The sequence below is a fragment of the Syngnathoides biaculeatus genome, chromosome 14 (assembly GCF_019802595.1).
Source record: "Syngnathoides biaculeatus isolate LvHL_M chromosome 14, ASM1980259v1, whole genome shotgun sequence".
NCBI lineage: Eukaryota > Metazoa > Chordata > Actinopteri > Syngnathiformes > Syngnathidae > Syngnathoides > Syngnathoides biaculeatus.
This window is the reverse complement of record NC_084653.1, coordinates 4,099,862-4,124,462: the sequence shown is the minus strand read 5'-3', so window position 1 is coordinate 4,124,462 and position 24,601 is coordinate 4,099,862. Positions and strand designations below refer to the sequence as shown.

The 24,601-nt window shown below is 38.0% G+C and overlaps 1 protein-coding gene across 1 annotated transcript; it reads right to left on the bottom strand.

The window, feature by feature from the left end:
* Positions 1-530: 530 nt before the first annotated feature.
* On the bottom strand, positions 531-22,930 carry ddx18 (DEAD (Asp-Glu-Ala-Asp) box polypeptide 18). Its single transcript, XM_061840757.1, has 14 exons — positions 22,761-22,930; positions 18,740-18,922; positions 18,189-18,338; positions 10,907-11,042; positions 7,979-8,079; positions 7,665-7,864; positions 6,905-7,019; positions 3,071-3,210; positions 2,835-2,996; positions 2,602-2,754; positions 1,535-1,648; positions 1,382-1,438; positions 1,114-1,291; positions 531-973 (listed from the first exon to the last, which is right to left on the bottom strand). Exons 1-14 carry the CDS (start codon positions 22,864-22,866, stop codon positions 819-821), a joined length of 1,950 nt encoding a protein of 649 aa, XP_061696741.1. The 5' UTR covers positions 22,867-22,930; the 3' UTR covers positions 531-818.
* Between the last annotated feature and the right edge of the window lie 1,671 nt (positions 22,931-24,601).

The following is a 24,601-nucleotide window of genomic DNA, read 5'->3' as shown; positions in this document are numbered from 1 at the left end:
CAATTTTTCTTCAAGTTTAGAAGACATAAGGAGACCGGATGTATTTTATGGGTTCCATTATGTGGAGTTTTAAGACTTGAGCATTAAAAGACAATTAATAATGGTGGCAACGTGGTCACTGGAACTATTTTGACATGTAGTACAGCTCTCAAATTTTTACTAGTTGTACAGAGGCATCCCAAATAATTACAAAACTATATTATTCTGTTAATCTTCTTGCATAGAATCACAACAGAGTAAATGTTATTTTAGCTTCCACCAAATGAAAAGATTTTACAATCTCCAAGAAATTAGCTATACAATAGTGAAAAAAGATTGTAATATGGAGATTGCAGTACGTAGCCTTAAAAGTTTGTTGTGGGAAGCAACTTTTTTCTAACAAGATGACAAATTCATAATGAAACATTTAACGCCTTACCTTTTCTGTACAATTAGATATCAGAATTTATGGCTCTTTTTTTCCCCTTCTATTATGAATGATGCAATCTCATCTCAATTATACACAATGAATAGTCATTTCCAATACTGGATTCAAATGTCACTTGCCATTTTATACATACCCACAAAACTAAAGTATATACATTGTATTTAAAACTAGTGCATATGCTTCAGTTTTATGAGTAAATGTATGCAGCCATACAAAAAGAATTCTGTGAATCTATAGAAAAGAACATCCAGGAAAGTATAGTCACAAAGATCATAGGAGAAAACAGGAGCTAGATAACTGTCCATATAACATAAGTGAGCAGGACACCAAAGGCTATTTTTTTTCCATAAAATGCTGACAAAGAATCAGTTCATCGAGTCTCCTCATCCAATTAACGAGAGAACTGCCTTTTGTCACTCCGTCCTTTGTTGACATGCTTAAAGATTTTAGACTTGTGAAGATTCTTGGATTTCTGGTATCCAAACCCACCACCACCACCACCGCCGCCTCGCTTTTGCAGCTTTGCACCTTTACTGCCATGGACATCTAAGGTAAAGAGTGGGGTTAAGGAGAACTCTTCAAATGATTTTGCATTGCACTGCTTTTTGCTCAAGAAGAGGTGCAATACCAACGTGTGCAATTTTAATTCCGTAACATTCTGCAGTCATTACATGATAAAAGGATACTGAGATCAACATAGGGTGGGACTTTGAATCCAAAAGACAATGCCACCATGAGGAGGTTAAGTGTGTTGACGCTGTAGATCTGTTTGAGCGAATGCGAGTCGTAAGCCCTCACGTAAGACTTATAGGCCTCTTGCGCTGACTTGTGGAGGTAGTAGTTCTTCTCAATCAGTTTTTCCAACTAAGCAAGAAGAGAATTAACTGACATCAAAACACAAAATCTTTGACATCTGAGATGTTCAACTACTCAAACAATGCACTAGTATCTTACCTGGGACTGGATATCTGAGATTTTACTCCAGGAAAATTCAAACTCACTCAGGGGGACCTAGAGAACACAGTGCACTGTTACTCTCTATGATGGAAAAGTGTCATAAGCAAGGGGACCTAAATACTATCAGGCAGCACGAAATACTGTATTTACCTTGGCCTGCTTGAGGAAGCGCAGGAATCCAACTTCCTCCGGTCGAAGGATCAGGAGTGCGTGGCCTCTGCCGTTGATACCTCGAGCCGTTCTGCCCACTCTGTGGATGTATTCCTGTGGGCAGGAGGTAGACCTTACTGGACAAAAGTTCTTTGTTCCAGTTTGACGAGGTAAGAAGGGAAAAGTTTTTTTTAAACTGGTAAGCTGCTACCATACTGCATCACTAATGGTGTATTTTCTGGGCTGACTGGGGCAATGCAATATTTGGTAGAATACAACTCAGATAATCAATGAATCAGCCATTTAATATGGAAAAATAACCAATATTTATACAAATTGACATTTTTGTACCTTAACAGTCACAAACATGACTTACAGGCAGGACGTTGACTATTTTACAATACTTTTGAAGTTTATATTAGAAAGAAAAACTGGTAACAATCTGTCGATTTGAAGCGAATTTTGTTTTGGGGACAACTGGTTAGAGCATCTGCCACACAGTTCTGGGGACCGGGGTTCAAATCCCGCCCTTGATTCTGGAGTTTGTGTGTTCTCCCCGTGCTTGTGTAGGTTTTCTCTGGGCACTTGAGTTTCCTCCCACATCCCAATAATTAATTGGGGAGTCTAAATTGCCTGTAAGTGTGATTATGGGTACGAATGGTTGGTTGTTTCTTTGTGCCCTGCAATTGCCTGGCAATTAGTTCTAGTCCAGGGTGTAGCCTGCCTCCTGCCATAAGATAACTGATAGGCACTCGCGCGACCCTTGGAAGGATAAGCGGATGGATGGGCATTTTTATTTGAAGACACTTAGTCCCCTGGAGCAAAAACTGACGTACATTACACTGGGGAGTTACTGCAGAAGTTACCTCAATTCCAACACAATGTGGCGTGGATAGTCCATGGGAAGTGGGAAACAAAAATTATGGTCAACTGAAATAACAACAGGACACTTTTTTTCTCCCAAGAATTCAATTCACCTATTCAATGAGAAATCTCAACATTCAAAGATGACTAGTGAAGAGAATACAGTAATGGATCAGGGAAGTGTAGTATAGCACTCACTATACCTTTGGATCATCCGGGGGGTCATACTGGACGATCCAATCCACCTCTGGAATGTCTAGGCCCCGAGCTGCCACGTCAGTACAGAGTAGAATGCCCGAGTCTGCGTTGCAGAACTGGAAGAAGGTGGTGGTACGCTTGGTCTGCTTCTGCTTACCCTAAGTGGTGAAGAAACTAGCATTGGAAAAATCTGCTTCTAAAGCTGATCGGAGTAGGAGTGATGGATGCCAAGGCTTACATGGATGGCCATAACTGGGAGGTCGATGTAGTTGAGAAGCTCATAGTGGAATTTGACAGACATGCAGGAAGAGAAGAAGACCATGAGCTTCTTCTTCCGGTTTTTCTTCAGAAAGGTGAAGAGCAACAGGAAGCGCTTTTCTGATGGACATACTACATAGCCCTAGAGTAATGAAAAGAGACTATCATGAAGGAAGAGGCCAGGCACATCTGTAAACCGTCACACCATCAACATACCTGCTCCAAACCATCAACAGTGGCATTGTCCTTGTTGTCATCCACCCCAATATAGAGAGGCTCTTTCTTCAGAGAAATGCGAGCCAGGTCCTCCACCTTACGAGTCTGTGTAGCTGAAAACAGCATGGTTTGTCTCCTCTCTAACAGCAAAGACATTAATTTTGTTTTAATATGGCACATAGTGATCTTAATCTGGATGGTATAAAATGGATAGTGATACTACTGCATGCTTTCCAAAGACTGATCTATTCACAGATTATTCTTCACCAAAATATATCTAAATACACTACATAAAAAAAATAACAGAGGGTCCTGCATGAAGAAAAATATTTTACTTTGACAGTATGGGCCAGCTTGATGATCAGCAAAATGACTTTAAAAGTTCACCCTTAGTGGTGCCTTGAGGGACAAGTGACAACTTACCCGATGCAACATAACAGAAGGCCAAGTTTCTGCTTTTCACTCATGAGTGAAACTTGAAATAAAAGCGCTGTATGGCAGCACAGACTCCATTCATTTAACAAGTAGCAGTTTGATACAAATTGAACACACACACACACCACACACACACACACACACACACACACACACATATACATATATATACATATACATACATAATAATATATACACATATATACATACATATATACATACATATATAATACATACATATACATACATATAACATACATATATACATACATACACATATATACATACATATACACATATACATACATATATACACATATACATATATATACATACATAATATATACATACATATATACATACATACATATATATACATACATACATATACATACATACATATATACATACATACATACATATATACATACATACACATATACATACATACCTACATAATCTAGACACATACATATATAACAGACACATACATATATACATACACATATATACATACACATACATACATACAATACATACTATACATATATCATATACATACATCATATACATATACATATATACATATACATACATACATACATACTATATACAATACATACATATACATATATACATATATATATATATACATAATATATACTATATACATATACATATATACAATATTATTATACATATATACATATATATACTATATATATATATACATATATATACATATATATATATACATATATATACATAGATAATATATACATATATATATCACATATATACATATATATATACACATATATACATAATATACATATATATATACATATATATATACATATATATACATATATACTACATATACATATATACATATATATACACAATATATATACATATATACATACATACATATATATACATATTACATACATACATATAATATACATACATATACATACATACATATACATATTATATACATATATAATACTATATATATACAATACATACATCACATACATATATATATACATATATATATATACATACATACATACACTACATATATATAATACATATATACACATACATACATATACATATATACACATACATACATATACATATATACACATACATACATATACATAATACACATACATACATATACATATATACACATACATATACATACATACATATACATATATCACATACATACATATACATTATACACTACATATACAACATACACCATATACATACAATATATATACATACATATACATATATACCACATATATATATACATACACACATATATATACACACTACATATACACATACACACATACATACATATATACATACATAACACATATATATATATATACATACATAATACACAATAATATATATACATATATACACATATATATATACATACATACCATATATATATACATACTATATATACACATATATATATACATACATATATAACACATACACACACATATTAATATATACACACATATATATATATATACACACATATATATATATATACACACATATAATATATACACACATATATATATATACATATACACACATAATATATATACATATACACATATATATTATACATATACACATATATATATATACATATACACACATAGATATATACACACATATATATATACACACATATATATATACCACATATATATATATACATATACACATATATACATATATACATATATATAACACATATATATATATATACACATATATATATATATACCATATATATAATATACACATATAATATATACACATATACATATATACACATATACACCATATACACATATACACATATATACACATATATACACATATTATACATATATACACATATATATACATATACACACATATATACATATAATATACATATACACACATATACACATATATACATATACACACATATACACATATACACACATATACACATACATATATATACATACACACACATAACACAGACATATATATACATACATACAGATACATATATATATACATATATATAGATACATACTACATAATATACATATATATACTATATACACATACATAGACATATATACCATACATACATATACATATAGACACATACATACAGATACATACATAATACATACATATACATACATATACAGACATATAGATACATACAGATACATACATAGATAATACATACATAGACATACATATAGATACATACATATATATACATACATATACATACATACATATACAGATATACAGATACATACACACAGATATAGACACACATACATATACACATACACACAGACACACATACATATATACATACTCATATACATACACATACATACATACATATACATACAGACATACATACTATACATACATACATATATACATATATATATACATATATACATATATATATACATATATACATATATATATACATATATACATATATATATACATATATCATATATATATACATACATATATACATATATATATATATATTTATTTATTTATTATTTATTTTCAAAGAGCCTTCAAGCCGTTGACTGCCACAGTCAGCTGATGGTTACTGTCAAAACTAAAAATAAAAATTGTGGTAATTTCTCATGTATAAAGCGCCCTTTCGCTCCAAACTGTCAAATCAATAGTGTGCATAATAAATAAACTTTCACATTTTATAAATGTATGGTGCCATCTAGGTGGAGGAAAAAGTTGGACAATTTCATTCCAGTAAGCCACTGATCTGTAGAGGTTATGGAAAAGTTGTGCCAGAGAGGTGATGTAGAGCCTACATGTTCATTCCAGTACACATGACTGAATATAGATAAATTCTGTTCATAGGTTTGCATACACAGGCAGAATAGTGTGTGTGTGTGTGTGTGTGTGTATATATATATATATATATATATATATATATATATAAAAGAAAATAAGTATCTGAACACCCTGCTATATTGCAGGTTCTCCCACTTAGAAATCATGGAGGGATCTGAAATTTTCATCGTAGGTGTATGTCCACTGTGAGAGATAATCTAAAACGAAAAATGATATTCAGTATCTACATATATTTGCATTTTGGAACAATGTTTTGACTGAAAAATAGAACTTATTTGAAAAATCGTAACATGAAAAGTCCGCTTGACAAATATTTTGATGCATAACTCTGAAAAGGGTGTTGGCAACACTGATAAGCAATTGATTACAATACAGAAGTCACTAAAAAATAGTTAAAAAAAAATAAAGCAAACAAATATATTCATGGAAAAACAATCTTACTGGGCAGAAGCTTTATGATCTGCTTCAGTTCCTCCTCGAAGCCCACCTCCAAGATACGATCAGCTTCATCAATAATCAAACATTGCAGGTTTTTGAACATGAAGCCTGGTGTGTTCTAAGGACACGCAAGTCATTGAAAACATTACTGCACAGGGAAGGAGTACTACAAATGCACAGAAAGAGTAAAGATCATTACATGAATAAGTCTCACACAAAAGAACCCTTCTACCCGCACACACAAAAAAAAAAGGCATAAGAATAAACTGAACAGTGGCAAAATCTTTTGCAAATGTGCTCTAAGTGGAACAGGGGAGGGATGTATCTGGAGTGCTATAATGTGTTTTCAACTTCTGAGTTATGGTTAATTTTGTAGGAGGCAGCACTTTTTGTTCAGTGACAGTTTTATCCTTCAATATTAATTCCAAAGGAAATACTTTTGTCACTTTATATATATTGCAGAGATAAGTTATGTTCAAACTAGTGCAATAAATAAAAAAATGTTTACATAAACTGATGTGCACTCTCTTTCCTACAGAGTGGGTAGGCGTAACTCCCAGTGATGTTACTGGTCCCTTCCATCCACAGTTCCACAGACTAGCGATTCAAAATAAATTCATGTAATTAACAACACTGATGCAGAAGTATGACTTCACACTGGCAGCAAACAAATAAGATAAATGATGTCTCGGAATTTAGTTTTTTTTGTGCGTTTTCTTTATGTAGAAAATTCTACTTCTCCGAATCATAGATCAAAGCTTACCTGGAGGTGGTCCAGCAGACGGCCTGGTGTCGCCACCAGGATGTTGACACCATTGGCTAGTTTTTGGGCCTCTGCTGATCGATTGCTGCCTCCCATGATCAAGCCATAGGTGTGCACATGGTGCGTCATCAGTTCTTTCAACACACCATATGTCTGCATTGCTAATTCACGTGTCGGAGAAAGAATCACTACACCAGTCCCTGAGAGAAAGACGGAAGATTAAAACTATTTATATTGAGTGTTAAGTAAAAATTCCAGGGAATAACCATATGAATGAGCAACACTAAACATTGGATAACGTGCATAATTATTACCATTTCTGGGCATAAACTTGAGTTTGTAGATGAGTTCTACGGAAGGGATTAGGAAGGCCAGGGTTTTACCACTCCCTGTCTTGGCAGCAGCCAGCACATCTCTGTCCATCAAAACAAGATGAATAAATAAAGCCTCGGTTACAGTTAGCTACAATTCATTCTATCTCTGTCACCATAGGTATAGACTGGCCTTCGTACTATGTTCAAGTGTTGCCACAGTGACTTTGAAAAACAACTTACCTGATTATTTTATTTTAAAAGTAACTTTACTGATATTGAAGAAAGTTATGGCATCAACTTGAAACAAATACAGTGGTACCTCAACTTACAAAATTATTTTGTTCTGGAAGTCGTTTCGTCACGTGAATAATTCTCAAGTAGAAGCGATTTTTACATGTAAACAGCCCAATCCGTTCCATGCCCCGCCCCTCCCTACCCACCAAAATTAAGCATTCAAAGTACATAATGTAAAGAATAATACAAATTATCTTAATTTATCTATGGTTTTGGTCGACTATGCAAAGAGAAGGTGGCATGACAGCCTAAAGACATCGTGGGTTATGGAGGAGAAGATAAATGTTTGACAGCAGAGTAAACATACGTACAAATGTATGCACGCACACAACTTAATTTCACTAGTGTTTTGGGGCCCATGGTGAAAAAAGATGAATAAACACAAAAATACAAAAAAAATAATGAAAAAGCTGTACTTTTCCAATGTGCGCTAGCTTGTTGCAGCGTGTTATTCGGTGACACTTGAGTGTCCAAGGGAAATGAAAAGCATCATGGGAAAAGTTTGACATCATTCCTAGCCAATGGGATGCTTGGAAGATGCTAGGTGATAACCAATGGGAGAGCACCTCTATCGCGCCACACAAAGCAAGATTCAGGATGTTTACGTTTGGTGGAATTTGGGGGATGCGAATCCAGTGCCTATTTTTCTTCCCTTTCATATCCTGAATTTCCCTTTGTAACTAGAGGCAATATTTGCCCAAGGAGTTTCGTAACCTGAATTTTTTGTTACTAGAGACGTTCGTAAGTAGAGTCACCACTGTATGAGTGCATACTCTTTAGCCTAAGGTTAATTTAAATAAGCAGCAGACTGCTCTGTTGATGAGGCGTTTCACTTCAGAAGAAAAACAATAGCAGACAATCACTAATAGCTCACAGCAGTGAGCAATATGAGACGTACAAATAAACACTCATAGTACATGCAACAAAAGTAATGGTGAAATAATAAAAATAATGGTGGTGGATGAAAGACTATTCCTTATTAAAGACACACAACGAACAACTATGTAATGGGACGTGATAAACAGGAACAAATGTTTACAACCTGAGCCATAAAGCATCTGAGATCCAGTCAACTTTGCTAACAGTACAGAATTATCAACCCACAATGCATTGCATGCTTAAACAGGACACTTATTTGGTAAATGAAATGGTAATTTTGGGGAAGGAAACATGCTTGATGAAATGGCAAGTTAATTTTACAGCATCACTGGAACGAGTAGGCACGTACTTGAGTACTAAGAGTAAAATAAAAAAAATGCTCCGGGAATGCTCTGTGCCCTTGGAAATCATCTATTTTATTGTGAAGCTCAGAGGATGCATAGAAATTATTCTGGCACTACGAGCTCACATCACATAGGAAGGAGGAGGCGGAACCATAGCTATCCGGCTGATGGAGTGGAAACGTGCAGACGAAGACAGAATAAAAATCAGATTCTGAACAGCAAGCACAACGACGTATTCGTAACACGGACCTCGCGCGCTACTGAACACACCCCGTATGCAGCAGTGTAGGACAGGATAGATTTAACTTTGCGCAAATCACAGATTAATTTTTATGTAATTTACCAACTCAATGTTAGCATCGACGTTAATTGAGAAATTGACATTTTTGGCTGCTTTATTATGATGGCGACATACCGCCACTATGTACTTTACATATGGTGCGCTTCTTAAAGTATTACAAATATTCTTAATTTCGTCACAAATTACAAGTAAACTTTATATGCTTTGCTCAGGCAAAACATTTTACGGTTTGTCACATGTCTGTGACATATAATCAGTGTACTGCCAACTATATTTTGAGCCACATGGGTGTAAAAAAACAAACAAAAAAAAAACTTCACAAAGGTGGTGAGAGTGGACACAAGAGTAAAATGGATCATGTACAGTAGTAGAGTGCTTTAGTGGTGCCAAAAAAATATTTCCCCTCTGAAGGTGTCTTCATTTTAGTTAGAATACTTCCAAAATTTGTAGTCATGGAAAATATAACATTTTTCTAATTCCTAGGCAGCTGGTCTAGTGTAATTAATGCAAAGTCAATAAGCTACTGTATTATGTCGCAAAATAAAATGCTAGCTGCTTAGGTGAAGTTATAGTGGAAAAGGAGGGAGAGGTTGACAGCGGATGGTCACATTTAAGAATGAACGTAAAACCAACATATCATGAAGCTAATGAAGCTGAGTAGCCAACAGGCTAGTTGGAAAATTGGGGACTTTGGTCCAGTCAGGAGAGAATTAATGGATCAATGATGAAAGCAAAACAAAACCGCAGAGTATATATCCAAGCAAGTGATCAAGGTAAAGTAACCCATTTTGAAATATAAGGAAAAATGTGCCGGCGTACTCCCTTACTGGTTGAATAATACCCTTCAAATAATCAAATTTGACTTTTCATTTGTTGGACTTCAATTTTGGAAGAGTACAAAGAGTAACCAATTTTGATTCGTTATTTGCTCGTTTACATCCTCACGAATAGCAACTTGGGTGAGACACCCGGTCAGGACATGTGATAGCTAAACAAGAGACCCCAAAAAAAAAAATTGGTAGGACAGGAAGGGCTAAAATAAGCAAGGCAGTGCCAGTGATGCTTGGTGCAAATTGGTTACAAGTAATTACCAGAGAATTGGACACCCACCTTCCTTCCAGCAGAGGACGAATGCCTTTGTGCTGGATCTCAGTCATGTGTTCAAATCCCATCTCCTTCACCCCTTTCAATGTGTTTTCACTCACCAGTTCAGCAAGAGAAGCAAAAGACGTGTCCTCAAATGCTCCTGACACAAAGACCAACAGATTAGATCTGCAACTAGTTTATATAATATATAATACATGAAACATTACCGTACAATAAATATGTACTTGTAGTTGGTCTTGTCAGAGGAATAAGGTGTTAAACTCCTCACCTCAGACAACCACAAAAGTCTATGTGCGCCTTGACTGACACCCATTTCATGATGGAAAACATTGAAAGGGCAACACTTAAAGGCAACAGTATTTTTGTCTAAAAACTAAACATGAGGGTCAGTGTTAAATTGATGAGCTACACTGAAATGTCAACTTTACAAAGTTAGATAAATCAGTCGGTCCATTCTAAGAGGATTTTTTTTTTTTTTTACTTTCACAATTATCCAGAGTATAAACAAGTGGTGTGTCTCGCTCGTCTCTGCTCTACAGTGCCCAGACGAACCGCTTTGCTAACCTCCCTGTCATTGTAAACCACATTCATGGGCTATTTAAGTACTGTAATACAATATCTGCAATTATGAGTGTACCCCTTTAAGAGCGGAGGGGGCCGGCCTACGGTAAACTCGGTGCGAGAGTAAGTGTGGCCTGCTGCTCGTTGTGAGAGGTCAGTGTGCTGCTGAAGTGTTCAATAAAAAGTGACTAAAAGAACATAGCGGTGTCTCTTTTTCCTAATTTCCCATTACCAAGGGCATTACAGTGCATATGTTAATCGTGCCATTGGGCCATCCATAAAAATATTTTGGTTTCCAGTAACAAGAGTGGAAAAAAATGAGTAGATAGGTACGTAGGTCGGGTTTTTTTTTTTTTTGCTAAGGTCCATTCCATGATATTCTGCAAATATTTTGGGCCATATACTACAAATAAATATAGTCAGTGTGATGATATAGGTTATGTTTTAGCTATAAATTATATAAATATTTATTTCTTCACATTTTTTACTTCTCAATAATGATTTAAAATCACTGATGTGCATGCCTGGATAACATAGATTAGCTTCTCTTTGGATACTGAACTCGAGAATGAGCCGCTTGCTCAGTCGACCTCTTCCAGGACTTCGTTAAAAAGGCGGTGGTTTCCGAGATCACCATTTTTGTTTTAACAGAAAGGAAAGGTCTGGACTTTTCCTAGGCAGCTGCCAGCATACTGAAAAATGCCGGGCCGTTCAGCAGTGGCATTTTTCCTCAGATGAAACAGGGTTCATACTCAGTCTGACCAAAAAAATTTAAGGGCTTCTTAGGGGCTGACACGAAAAATTTAGGGCCGACACGAAAAATTTAGGGCCATCGTGGGAAATCAAGAGTAAGGAAGAAAGACTCACCCAATGGTGCCATCAACCGTTCTTGGTTCATCAAATATTTCAGTACCTCAGTACCCCTTGTGGTAGTTCTCATTGATATGACCATTGTCAATGTCTTCAAATAACAGTCTACAGAAAAACAGATTCTAACTACAATTGCAACTATATACACAAATGTCTTCTACTGATGTCTGTTTCAGCACCCCTACTCTAGCTCCTTGAGCCTACCCACTGCCTCCTCTTTGTTGCTGCAGAGGTGCCAAAGTGGGTCTCTTGTCCTTTGCTCTGCCTCTGAGTGCATTGGCCTCGGTGATAAACCTCAGATTCCTCTTTTCTTCTGCCTCCTCACACAGCCTGTCAGCCTTCTCAATAAGCGTAGATATGTCAGTCTCGATTCTGGCTTTTTTGGCTTTGAGGCCGTAGAGATGAAAAGTGGGCAGCGATGTCAAATGTAGCCAGGTACGAAGTCTTCCTTTCCCCACAGTGGTAGTTTATAGCAATGTCACTGTCTGGGAACATGACTGCAAACACTTTCAAATTATTTTCACAAGATTTGTAACTGTAATGGCTGCAGATCACTTTTAAAGTCCACACGATATCTGCCTTTAACGAGTCCGTCTTCGTGTATTGATGCTTCACTAGCTTGATATTTTAGACACAGATTCATACCAACGGAAGATGAGAGAGTCTTCGCCAAATCAGCGTGTCTCCTGTTTTTCCGGTGCGACTCCAGTGCTTTGACGCCCATCTTTTCAAGCTGGTAACTCTGCTTGCACAGATGGCAGTAAAACATGTGCCGATCTTTTGGATCTCGACGAACCCAGCTCCTAAACTCCTTACTTTCAACCCGAGCTTCTTGAAAAATGCACTTCCCCGTGATACAAGTTGGATCGATGAAAGAACTACGCTACGTCGTAACAAAGACGAAGTGAAATGCCTACTCACGGAAACAAACAATGGAACATCGACAAGATGTCGACGAGTTGTCAACACAGTGACTTCCGTTGACAATTTCTGGCTGTTTTGGACGCCAGACGGATCGCTATTTTTTTTTAAATAAAAAAAATTATATTTTTTTAGGGAGAATTTTGGCGGTAGAGGACCTCCCTTTGATTTTTTTAAAATTAAGGCCTTTTTAGGGGCTTGACCAGTTTTCGTGGATTTTTAAGGACTTTTAGGAGCCCCTAAATGCACCTTTGAAAATTTAGGGGTTTTTAGGGACTTTTAGGGCCGCGTGCGAACCCTGTGAAAAATCACGACCCTAAGATCCGGACAGAACTGTAATAACGTCTCAAAATCATGAGAACATTCGCATTGGATGCCACCGTGCATGTGTATGCGTAATGTAAAATGTCTGTGAGGAGAGACCACTTCAGCAGTGCATAATTGCACATGGGAGGTTTTGCGGGACATTGGTCGCAACATATCAGTGATACACTCTAATGAAAATTTTTCACAGAAGCCAGGGGGTCAAAGCCAAAAAGTCAAACACTGAAAGAAAATGACAATCAAGCTGAATTTGTAGGTGCTTTTCATGCCAAACACAGCAAAATAACACACTTTACATAAATTAAAATATGAAAATAAATTAACCCATCAATTATAAAACGATGCAAATCACTGCAGAGGTGCCAAATTATAGAAATTCATTTCCACACCAATTTGTGTGAATTTTCATCTTTAAAATTATGTGAAGAACATTATGGGAAAATTAGTGTAGTATGTTATGTATTAGGATGAAAATAATTCTTCATTATGTGGCATTCACGGTAAAGACAACCTTTCCAACATAGTGGTCGCGATACAGTGAAGAAAATTAGTATTTGAACACCCTGAATCCAGAAATCACAATTTATGATTTTTTTTTAACGATTTGTGTGATACAGCTGCAAATAAGTATTTGAACACCGATCAGAATTATAACCCTCAAAGACCTGTTAGTCCACCTTTAAAGGTCTAATCCCAAGAAAAAGAATTTTGTCTGTCATGCAAACTTAGCTAATTTTTCATTAAATTTTTTTTTAAAAATTCTCAACACAACTGCAATGAAATAAAAGTGCACATTTTCTTTGTAATCCGAATGCCTCCCATGTCTGTTTCAAACAGAGGCTCTGTTGAAGCTGCTTCCGTGTGACATCCCACCTAGAATACCCCAGTATAGAAATGGCTTCATATATAGACAATCATACACGCGAGTGGAATCCAGAGAAGATAGAGAGCAGTGCTGAAGTTTTAATGTAATATGTAAATGCTACTGGCTTCTTGTGCGTGCATAAGAGATCACACAGGTTTCCGAACCAATGAGTGTTTATTGAACTCCAAGGACATGGAAGACAGTGAGTGGCTACACATAAGACTACCCCAGGTAAATAACTAGAACATAAATAAGGGACCCAACCCATAACTCTTAGGAGGAGGTGTATGCCCCTACTCATCATAGTGACAAACAACCAATCTACAGAATGCTCTGTGGAAGAGATAGGAACTGAAGGAGGAATTTTCTTATTCTTCCCATGTTCGAAAAACATCCCATGCAGGTGTAATTCAACCATATATGTTTGAACTGGTGTGACTGTCTGAGCATCGAATGCAACACAAGGACGGGATTCGGTGAGACCTGACGAAGTTGATTTGAAATTTCGCACGCAAAACACAGACTGGTAGGTGCCTCACGAAAATGTACATACACCATGTTGACGAAATAATGTAATTGAAACACGTTCAAACGTCTGATGCAGCTTGATCACAACAGTGAGTTGTTGTTGTACTAGCAACTCTCCCAAGGTGCCCCAAAAAGTAACAAAGTCGTCCGGCCCCACTAGGCAGATATTGACATGTATGTGATTCCTCCAAGATGCCCCCAAAAGTGAAAAGGTCTTCCATCCCCCTTGACCACATCTTTGACAGAGAAAAGCCATCGAGCCCCCTTGGTCTAATTTTGAGAGGTGAGTCGGCATAAAACAAAAATCGAAAATTTAGCCCATATTTTAAATAGTGCACCTAACACTTGAGAGCGCACACTGCCGTAGTCGAATTTCAGCAAGACCTCAGCATCAACAGTACACTAACTTTATACAGTGTACAAATTTAGTCACCTCCTAAACATGATTTGACTGAATGAAAAAAGACTGAAAAATAGCCGGGGATCAGGGGGCAGCAAGCATGATCAAAGGATGATCAATTTTAACGTGCAAGTTTTATAAATTGTATTATGAATGAAATATATTCAGTAGATGCATAAATAAATGATATTTTGTTTTTGAAACATACAAAATATGATTGTTCATTTACAGTGAAGTATTTGAACACCCTGCTACATTGCAAGTTCTCCCACTTTGAAATCATGGAGGGGTCTGAAATTTTCATTGTAGGTGCATGTCCACTGTGAGAGATAATCTAAAAAGAAAAATCCAGAAATTACAACGTACGATTTTTTTAAATGATGTGTGATACAGCTGCAAATACGTATTTGAACACCTGTCTATCAGCTAGAATTCTGACCCTCAAAAACCTGTTAGTCCGCCTTTAAAAGTCTACCTCTACTCCATGTATTATCCTGAATCAGGTGCACCTGTGTGAGGTCATTAGCTGCATAAAGACACCTGTCCACCCCAGACAATCAGTAAGACTCAAACTTGTAACATGGCCAAGACAAAAGAGCTGTCCAAAGACACCAGAGACAATATTGTACAATGCCACACGGCTGGAAAGGGCTACGGAGAAATTGCCAAGCAGCTTGGTGAAAAAAGGTTCACTGTTGAAGCAATCATTAGAAAATGGAAGAGGCTAAGCATGACGGTCAATCTCAATCGGAGTGGAACCCCATGCAAGATATCACCTTGTAGGGTCTCAATGATCCTTAGAAAGGTGAGGAATCAGTCGAGGACAACACGACAGGAATTGGTCAATGACCTGAAAAGAGCTAGGACCACCGTTTCCATGGTGACTGTTGGTAATACACTAAGACGTCATGGTTTGAAATCATGAATGGCACGGAAGGTTCCCCTGCTTAAACCAGCACAGGTCAAGGCCAGTCTTAAGTTTGCCAATGACCATTTGGATGATACAGAGGAGTCATGGGAGAACATTTTGTGGTCAGATGAGACCAAAATTTAATTTTTTGGTCATAATTCAACCCACCGTGTTTGGAGGAAGACGAATTATGAGTTCCATCCCAAGAACACCATTCCCATTGTGAAGCATGGGGGTGGTAGCAACATACATTGTGATTTCTGGATTTTTGTGTTTGATTCTCTCTTACAGTGGACATGCACCCACAATGAAAATTTCAGACGCCACCATGATTTCTAAGTAGGAAAACTAGCAATACAGCCAGGTGTTCTAATACTTATTTTCTTCACTGCATGTTACAATTAACCGGGCTGGCTTATCTAGTGTTAATACCGATGCCCAGGAAGCCCCACTGAAGATTTTGTTATGTCTGGTGAACAAGACTTAAACCTCACTGGCACTTAAAGTGGATTAAAACAAGCAGCATCCCATACGAAAGTCACAATATCATGCACGATATTGTTTAAACATAATTGATAAATACAAGTAGCGAGCGACATTTTAATAACTGGAACGGAGTAAAAGTTACTTCGTACAGATGAAATGGTAAAAGTGTATTTTCTGGTCTCGTCAACTCCTGTGACTTATCCAAACCAGGTCCTGAGCACATGGGCAGAAATTCAGACCAATGTGCTCGCATATTAGTCTGCAGCAGAGTAATATTCAGAAATTACATTTGTGGGTAGACGGCGGTTGTGTGGAATGGATCTACCTGGCAGCATTCATGGATTATGAAACAGCGTAAGGATATGGCTACGGATTCTTCCAAAAGTTCAGACAACTTCAATGTTCAAATAAAAAAAAGATACATACATGAGATTACTGCCGCTAGATTTATGGAGACTGTAGCTGTGCCACACACTGTGAATGCTTCGACAATTGATGAACTTTTGTACAATTTTACCTCAAAAATCTGAAATTCCATGAATACTGCCGGTCCTGTTAAAACCAAGACCTTCTTGAGGCAACTATGGAGGAGCACAATGATGGTCAAGAGTTCTAAATCAAAGTGTAGGAAAGCCAAATGCAAGTGGAGAAAAACTAAACTCCAAATTGACTATGACCTCTACAGACTCATTTTGTAATTTTAACCAGAAGTTAGGGCTAGACAGCAACACTTTATCTGAAATCAGCAGTAAGAACCTCAGCAATACTCAAACTCTGTTTGCTGTGGTTGACAAATAGGTTCTGGTCTAGAATATATGAAAGAAATGCTAATGGAATACAAATTCAGTCGGGCTCTGAGATCGACTGACTCAGGTCTAATAATGGAGTGCAGAGATCAAAGCAAACACGGTGAAGCAGCATTTAGCTATGATGCTGGATACAAAGTTGCCAGAGGTCATGTCAGCCCCAAGTGTGTTTTCAAATCCAGATTAAAAACTTCTCTCATGCGTTTTAGAGTGCTTCCACTTTTCAGTGATATTTCTTGCAGTAAAACCTGTTTTAATTATATTTTTTTCAAATGTTTTTACGCATTTGAATGGTTTTAATCGTGTAAAGTGCATTGAGTTACTTTGTGTATTAAATGTGCCTTCGAAATAAATTTGCTTTTCTATTACAATAGTGACAGCAACAAAGACACTCCCACCCGTGAAAATGGTTCATATCAGCTGAAATGTTTACCATCCAAAATTGGTCAGGCAAGAAAAATCAGTATGCTGAAAATATTCAAATGTAAATCAACACAGCAGCATGTAATGATCCCACTTCTTGCAATGAGTCATCTGCGACAGGCTCCATGTCATCCATGAACCTAGTGAGGATAAGAGGAACAGAAAATGGATGGCAGAAATATTACAAGTACCTGTCAAGCCAGAGGGTAGCTCTGGCTGATTCTCCTCCTCAATATCCTCCTCCAGCTTCTCCTGTTTGACTGTTTCCTCCTCCTCTTCTGCCATCTCAATGCCATCATTCTCCCCATTTAGTTTGTGTTGGGTTTTGGGCTTTTTCTCAGCTAAGATAAGGTTCATGACATCCATATGAGGAATGATTAGAGTGCATTTTTTTTGCATAATTGTTCATTACAGGTTATAGTACTCCAAGTCACTTTAAACTGGTTAGATTTCCAGAGGACTTGCGAATATTAACACAATTGTCACTATCAGATTATCAGGTTTTTAGTAATTTCAAATTGATCAAATTTCCCGGAGGAGCATTATCTACACAATTCTATCAGCACTACCCGTAACCTTTCATTGCTTTGTGACTCTGGCGTGTTTTCATTTCCAAAAAATATATTTGTCCCAATGGCTGTACATTCCAGTACTAAAGCGGCTGCAACTACCGGAAACAATTACCATGTTTTTGCCACACAAAGAGGATTCAGATTTTAGTTACAGCACAGAGTTGGTTTACCTGTGGATTCCTCCGTGAGAGGCATCTTTCTTTTCTTTTTTTTCTTTTGCTTTCCAGAATTTACACCTTCACCTGCTTGAATAGCAACTGGTTCATCGTTTTGCTTCTGTTCTCCCTGGAAGAGTTTTTTTTCAGTTTTGTAAGCTTCTTGAGAGCATTTCTTGTCCACTCCGTGTGACTTCACTGTGTGGGGGAAGTTTGATTATCATGTTAGCTTCTGACAAAACTGGTCAATGACGTAGAATAAAAACTGGACTGCGTACAGGCCCCTTTCACGCTGTACTTTGCCTTCAACTTCCGGTCATGGGAAAACATTGCTTGTGCTACTATTTCACATGAAAGTTGACATACTTTGACATCCATACAATTGTACATTGTGAAACATATTAACATAGAATTGAATTGGAATACGTAACGTTTAGCTTTTTTGTTGCGCTGTTGGCTGTCAAAACCGTGCAGGCGGTCGCAAAGAAGTAACTTTTCACCGTTAAGTGTGTTTCAGCTTCTTCTTTTCCTTTCGGCTTGTCCCTGTAGGGTTCGCCACAGCATGTCATCTTTTTCGATCTAAGCCTATCTCGTGTATCCTCCTCTCAAACACCCACTGTCCTCATGTCCTCCCTCACAACATCCATCAACCTTTTCTTTGATCTTCCTCTTGCTCGTTTGCCTAGCAGCTCCATCCTCAGCAGCCTTCCACCAATATACTCACTCTCTCACCTCTGAACATGCCCAAACCATCTAAGTCTGCTATCTCTTACCACGTCTCCAAAACATCCAACTTTGGCTGTCTCTCTAATGAGCTCAATTCTAATCCTATCCAACCTGTTCACGCCAAGCGAGAACTTCAGCATCTTCATTTCTTATACCTCCAGTTCTCCTTCCTGTTGTTTCTTCAGTGCCACCGTCTCTAATCCGTACATCATGGCCAGCCTCACTGTTTTATAAACTTTGCCCTTCATCCTAGCGGAGACAAGTCTGTCTCTATTGTGGACCCCAAGCATTTGAAGTCATCCACCCTTGCTATCTCTTCTCCCTGGAGCTTCACTACCACCCCCCGCCCCTCATATTCATGCACATATATTTTGTTTTACTTTGGCCAATCTTCATTCCTCTCCTTTCAAGTGCGTGCCTCCATCTTTCTAATTGTTCCTCCGCCTGCTCCCTGCTTTCACTGCAGATCACAATATCATCTGTGAACATCATAGTCCACGGGGATTCCAGTCTTACCTCATCTGTCAGCCTAACCATTAGTACCGCAAACAGGAAGGGGCTCAGTGCAGATCCCTGATGCAGTCCCACCTCCACCTTAAATTCTTCTGACACACCAACGGCACACCTCAGCGCTGTTGTGCTGCCCTCATACACGTCCTGTACTATTCTAACATATTTCTCCGCCACACCAGACTTGCACATGCAGTACCACAGCTCGTCTCTTGGTACTCTGTCATAGGCTTTCTCTAAGTCTACAACGACACAATGTACCTCCTTCTGACCTTCTCTGTACTTTTCCACAAGCATCGTCAAGGCAAATAATGCATCAGTGGTACTCTTTTTCGGCATTGAACCATACTGTTGCTCGCAGAAACATACTTCTGTCCTGAGTCTAGCCTCCACTACTCTTTCCCATAACTTCGTTGTGTGCCTCATCATCTTTATTCCTCGATAGTTTCCACAGCTCTGAACATCGCCTTTGTTCTTAAAAATGAGGACTAGCACACTTTTAAGCCATTCTTCTGGCATCTTCACTCCTGCTAGTATTCTATTGAATAAGTTGGTCAAAAACGCCACAGCCACCTGTCCAAATTGCTTCCATACCTCCACTGGTATGTCATCAGGACCAACTGTCTTTCCAGTTTTCATTGTTTAGTGCCTGACTTCCCCCTTAGTAATCATTGCCACTTCCATGTCATTCACGCATGACTCTTCGACTCGACCTTCTCTCCATTTCTCTTCAAACATTAATGTCTCAAAGTACGCTTTTCCATCTACTGAACACACCACTGGCACCAGTCAACATATTTCCATCGCTATCCTTAATCACCTTTACTTGCTGCACATCCTTCCCATTTCTACTCTTCCGTCTGGCCAACCTGTAGAGATCCCTTTCTTCCTCTTTCGTATCCAACCTGGTGTACATGTCGTCTTATGCCTCTTGTTTAGCCTTCGCCACCGTGGGACGCCTCTGGTGACGACTTCAGTGGACTAAGAATCATCACCTGTGAAATCTTAGTATCCAAATTGGAGACGTATTTGTTCGCGTTGAAGCAGAGCGACCTAGCTTAGCCTAGCTCGCATAACAACAAGACGCAGCAATAATCAAGTATTTGCCGAGGAGGAAAACATTAAATTGCCAGTACCTACATGACCTGCAAAACCTACCTATCATATACAACAAGGTCCGTGAGTACTAGTAGTGAGGAAGCTGGGCAAGTAGACCATAATTTAAACTTGCCCCTCGGGCCAGACTACCTATGCTTGGCTGGCTAACAAGGGGACACGTTTGTGATCAAATCGTTGTTGATGAAGAAGCACCGAACTTGAGTAACTGCACAATCTTGTACAACCTACACAACGAGGACCGTGAGGAAGACTCAGCTGCAACTACTGGAGTGAGACCCATTGGTTTGAATCGCTTTCATCCCCATATCCTTTATATCTACATATCTTTTACATTTTAAGCTTCTTACCCACATACCCTTTTAAATTTAACATAGACTAGGTAGTATGTGAATTGTGTTACTTATGTGCTGACTTTGTTTATTTGACTGCTTCTATTTGGACTTTAACAAAGATTAGGTTGCATGTGAATTGTGTACTTTCTGTGCTGACTTTATTTGATTGTGTTTTTGACTATCTGCAGCCTGTTGGGGAACACAATATTGTGAGACCTGTAGGCTGGTCCCAAGCCTGGATAAATGTAGAGTGCATCAGGAAGGGCATCCGGCGTAAAACTGTGCCAAACATGTATGAGCGTTCTTCAAACGAATGACATAATGGATAGGTCGAGGCACGGGCTAAAGACACCCGCCCCCGGCACTGTAAATCTGTAAGGCGTAGGTAGAAATTCAGATAATGTAGGTCGAAGGCAAAAAAAAGGAGGAAAGCGGCTTAATCGGCAAAAGAAGAGGAGGAAGGCACAGACCCTACAACTGTGTGTAGGGACTTTGAATGTTGGGACTATGACAGGAAATGCTCAGGAGTTAGTTAACATGATGATTAGGAGAAAGGTTGATATATTGTGTACGATATTGTTGATCAAAGCACACTTCTTGTCATAACAGTTTATTGGAACAACATCTAATGAGCCCTGATAACTTTCCAATGTGTTTTAAGCCATCATTCATCACTTTAAACAGTTGTACAAACATTTGTGTAACTCCGGTCTGTATGCAGAAGCGATAGAGTGAATGGCGCATCAGTCGTGAACCCATCCAACATGGCTGCGTGCCCGGATGAGGTCACATGGTCTAAAACTATCCATTCCTGTGCATGCTGCAAATGTTTATAGATTATATTCATGTCTCTTGGGATTCAAAACATCCCAAGCATTTAGATTTGTCGCATCGTTTTCCATCATTTGTGTATGTTTACCATGCTTTTTGCCCTGCCAGGAAGTCAGACCCTTTTGACCATGGCGGTGTCCAAAATGGATGCAGAGTGCCAATCTAGATTTTATTCTACGGCATTGGCGCAGTCCAGTTTTCTACGTCAATGATACTGGTTATTATTCCATGTGTTTACAGTCCATTGCTTGAAATTAAGTTGTTACAAATTGGTTCTTTATATATTTAACACCACACACCTGGATGGTTATAAAACTTCTCGTTCATTCACTCACACGATAGTCGCAAAACATGGATTACGGCCACCAAACTCATTTACCACCGAAATATGATTTATTCCTTCGCTGGCACTGCATAATCTAAAATAGAAATTATACTGTGAAAAGCTAACGATGCTAAAGTTGCTAACGGTCGCCGCCAGGAACGTCAAAAACACAACTTGATTGATGAAGACTTACGAGACTCGTTATCCTCCGTATGCTTCCTAAGTAGCTTACGCTCTTTGTTTTTTTCATTCCTTTTCTGTATTTTCTTACGAAGTAGCTTCATTTGTAAATCTGCCATGTTGACCACAGAACCGCACGTGTACGCGAACAGATTTCAGAACAGGACCCAATCAATAGGGACTCTACAAGTTGCCTGATTGAAAATGTCAAGGACCCGTCAATGCAAGTACAGTACAAAATGCCTGGAGGTAATAGCAAGATTGTGAGAAACCGTGATGGGAGGAATTTTTTCCCTAATTTTGTGGGTTTTATTTGATGGAAATGTAAAAAAAAATTGTGATAATAATCATAATAATAATAATAAATCGTTTAGGCCCGTGGTTTAAATCCCGGCCCCGCTTGTGTGGAATTAGCATCTTCCCAGAGCCTGCGTGGGTTTTCTCCGGGCACTCGGGTCATATCCATCCATCCATCGTGTTCGCCGCTTATCCTCACAAGGGTCGCAGGAGTGCTGGAGCCTATCGCAGCTGTCAACGGGCAGGAGGCGGGGTACACCCTCAAGTGGTTGTCAGCCACTCCTAAACCTTAATCTTGATTTTTTTTTTTTTATTATTTTTTTTTTAGCCATTCAGAGGCGGACTTGCTTGTATGTTTTGGATTGTTGTCCTGCTGCATGATCCAAGAGCGCTTGAGTTTGAGGGCATGAACTGATGGCCGGATGTTGTCTACGGGATTTTCTGGTACACAGCATTGTTCAATCAATCAAATCAAATTGTCCTGGCCCTGAGCCAGCAGAGCACCCCCAGGCCATCACATTGTCACCACCATGTTTCACTGTTGCCATAATGTTCTTTTGTCAAATGCTGTGCCATTTTTAAGACAGATGTATTGGGCCGCACACTTTCCAAAAAGTTCCATTCTTGACTCGTCAGTCCACAGAAAGTTTCTCCAAAAGTCTTGGATCAACAAGATGTTTTTTTGGAAAATGTGAAATGAGCTTTTGTATTCTTTGCAGACACCTGCAGTTTTCACCTGGGAGCTCTACCATAAATGACATTTTTGGCCAGTGTCTTTCTTATGGTAGTGTCAAGAACACTGATGTTAACTGAGCTCTGCAGGTCTTCAGATGTTGTTCCGAGGTTCTTTTGTGACTGCCTGGATGAGTTGTCGTCACAATCTTGGGAGTAACTTTAGTTTGTTGTCCACTCCTGGAAAGGTTTGCCACTGTTCCCATTTCCGTTTGCGGATAATGGCTCTGTGAATGGTTCGCTGGATCCCCAAAGCCTTGGAAATGACCAGACTGATGGAGTTCAACCACTTTTTTTCCTCATTTGAGATTTTTGGGATTGTGGCATGATGCATTGGTTCTTGAGTTCTTGTAGCCTTTTTCACGTTCTTTGACTGATTCTATTTAAGCAATTTCTTGATTCAACAAGTATGGTGGTAATCAGGTTTGGGTGTGGGTTGTGAAATTGAAATTATCTTTCTCAAATTTGTGTTTAGTCACAGTGACTTTATTATTTAACAGGGTGGGGGTTGTTTCTTTCTCATGGAGGGTCTGAAAGGTTTTTTTTTAAGCCTTAATAAATTTGATTGTCATTTGAACACTGCCTTTTATATTTCCTTGAGTGATGTTAAAATTGTTTTGATGATTTGAAACCTTTGTGATAAATACTTATTTATATCATTGAGTGAATATATACACAGTCAACAACCAAGAGGGTAAGTTGAATTGTGTGCTTATTTAATATAGTTCAGAATAAACATTCAATTTTAAAGTTGTGCCTCCTCACGTGATTTTACATCGTATAAACCATTACCCTGTCACTATGTTTTTGGTACATCTGTTTGAT

Excerpts from the sequence above, each read along its gene's own strand:
- ddx18 (XM_061840757.1), bottom strand. The coding sequence starts at position 22,866 with ATGGCAGATTTACAAATGAAGCTACTTCGTAAGAAAATACAGAAAAGG. Across the intron at positions 11,043-18,188 it reads GCTACCCTCTGGCTTGACAG|GAGCATTTGAGGACACGTCT; the intron begins GTACTTGTAATA and ends TCTTTGTGTCAG. Across the intron at positions 2,997-3,070 it reads CTGTTGATGGTTTGGAGCAG|GGCTATGTAGTATGTCCATC; the intron begins GTATGTTGATGG and ends TCATTACTCTAG.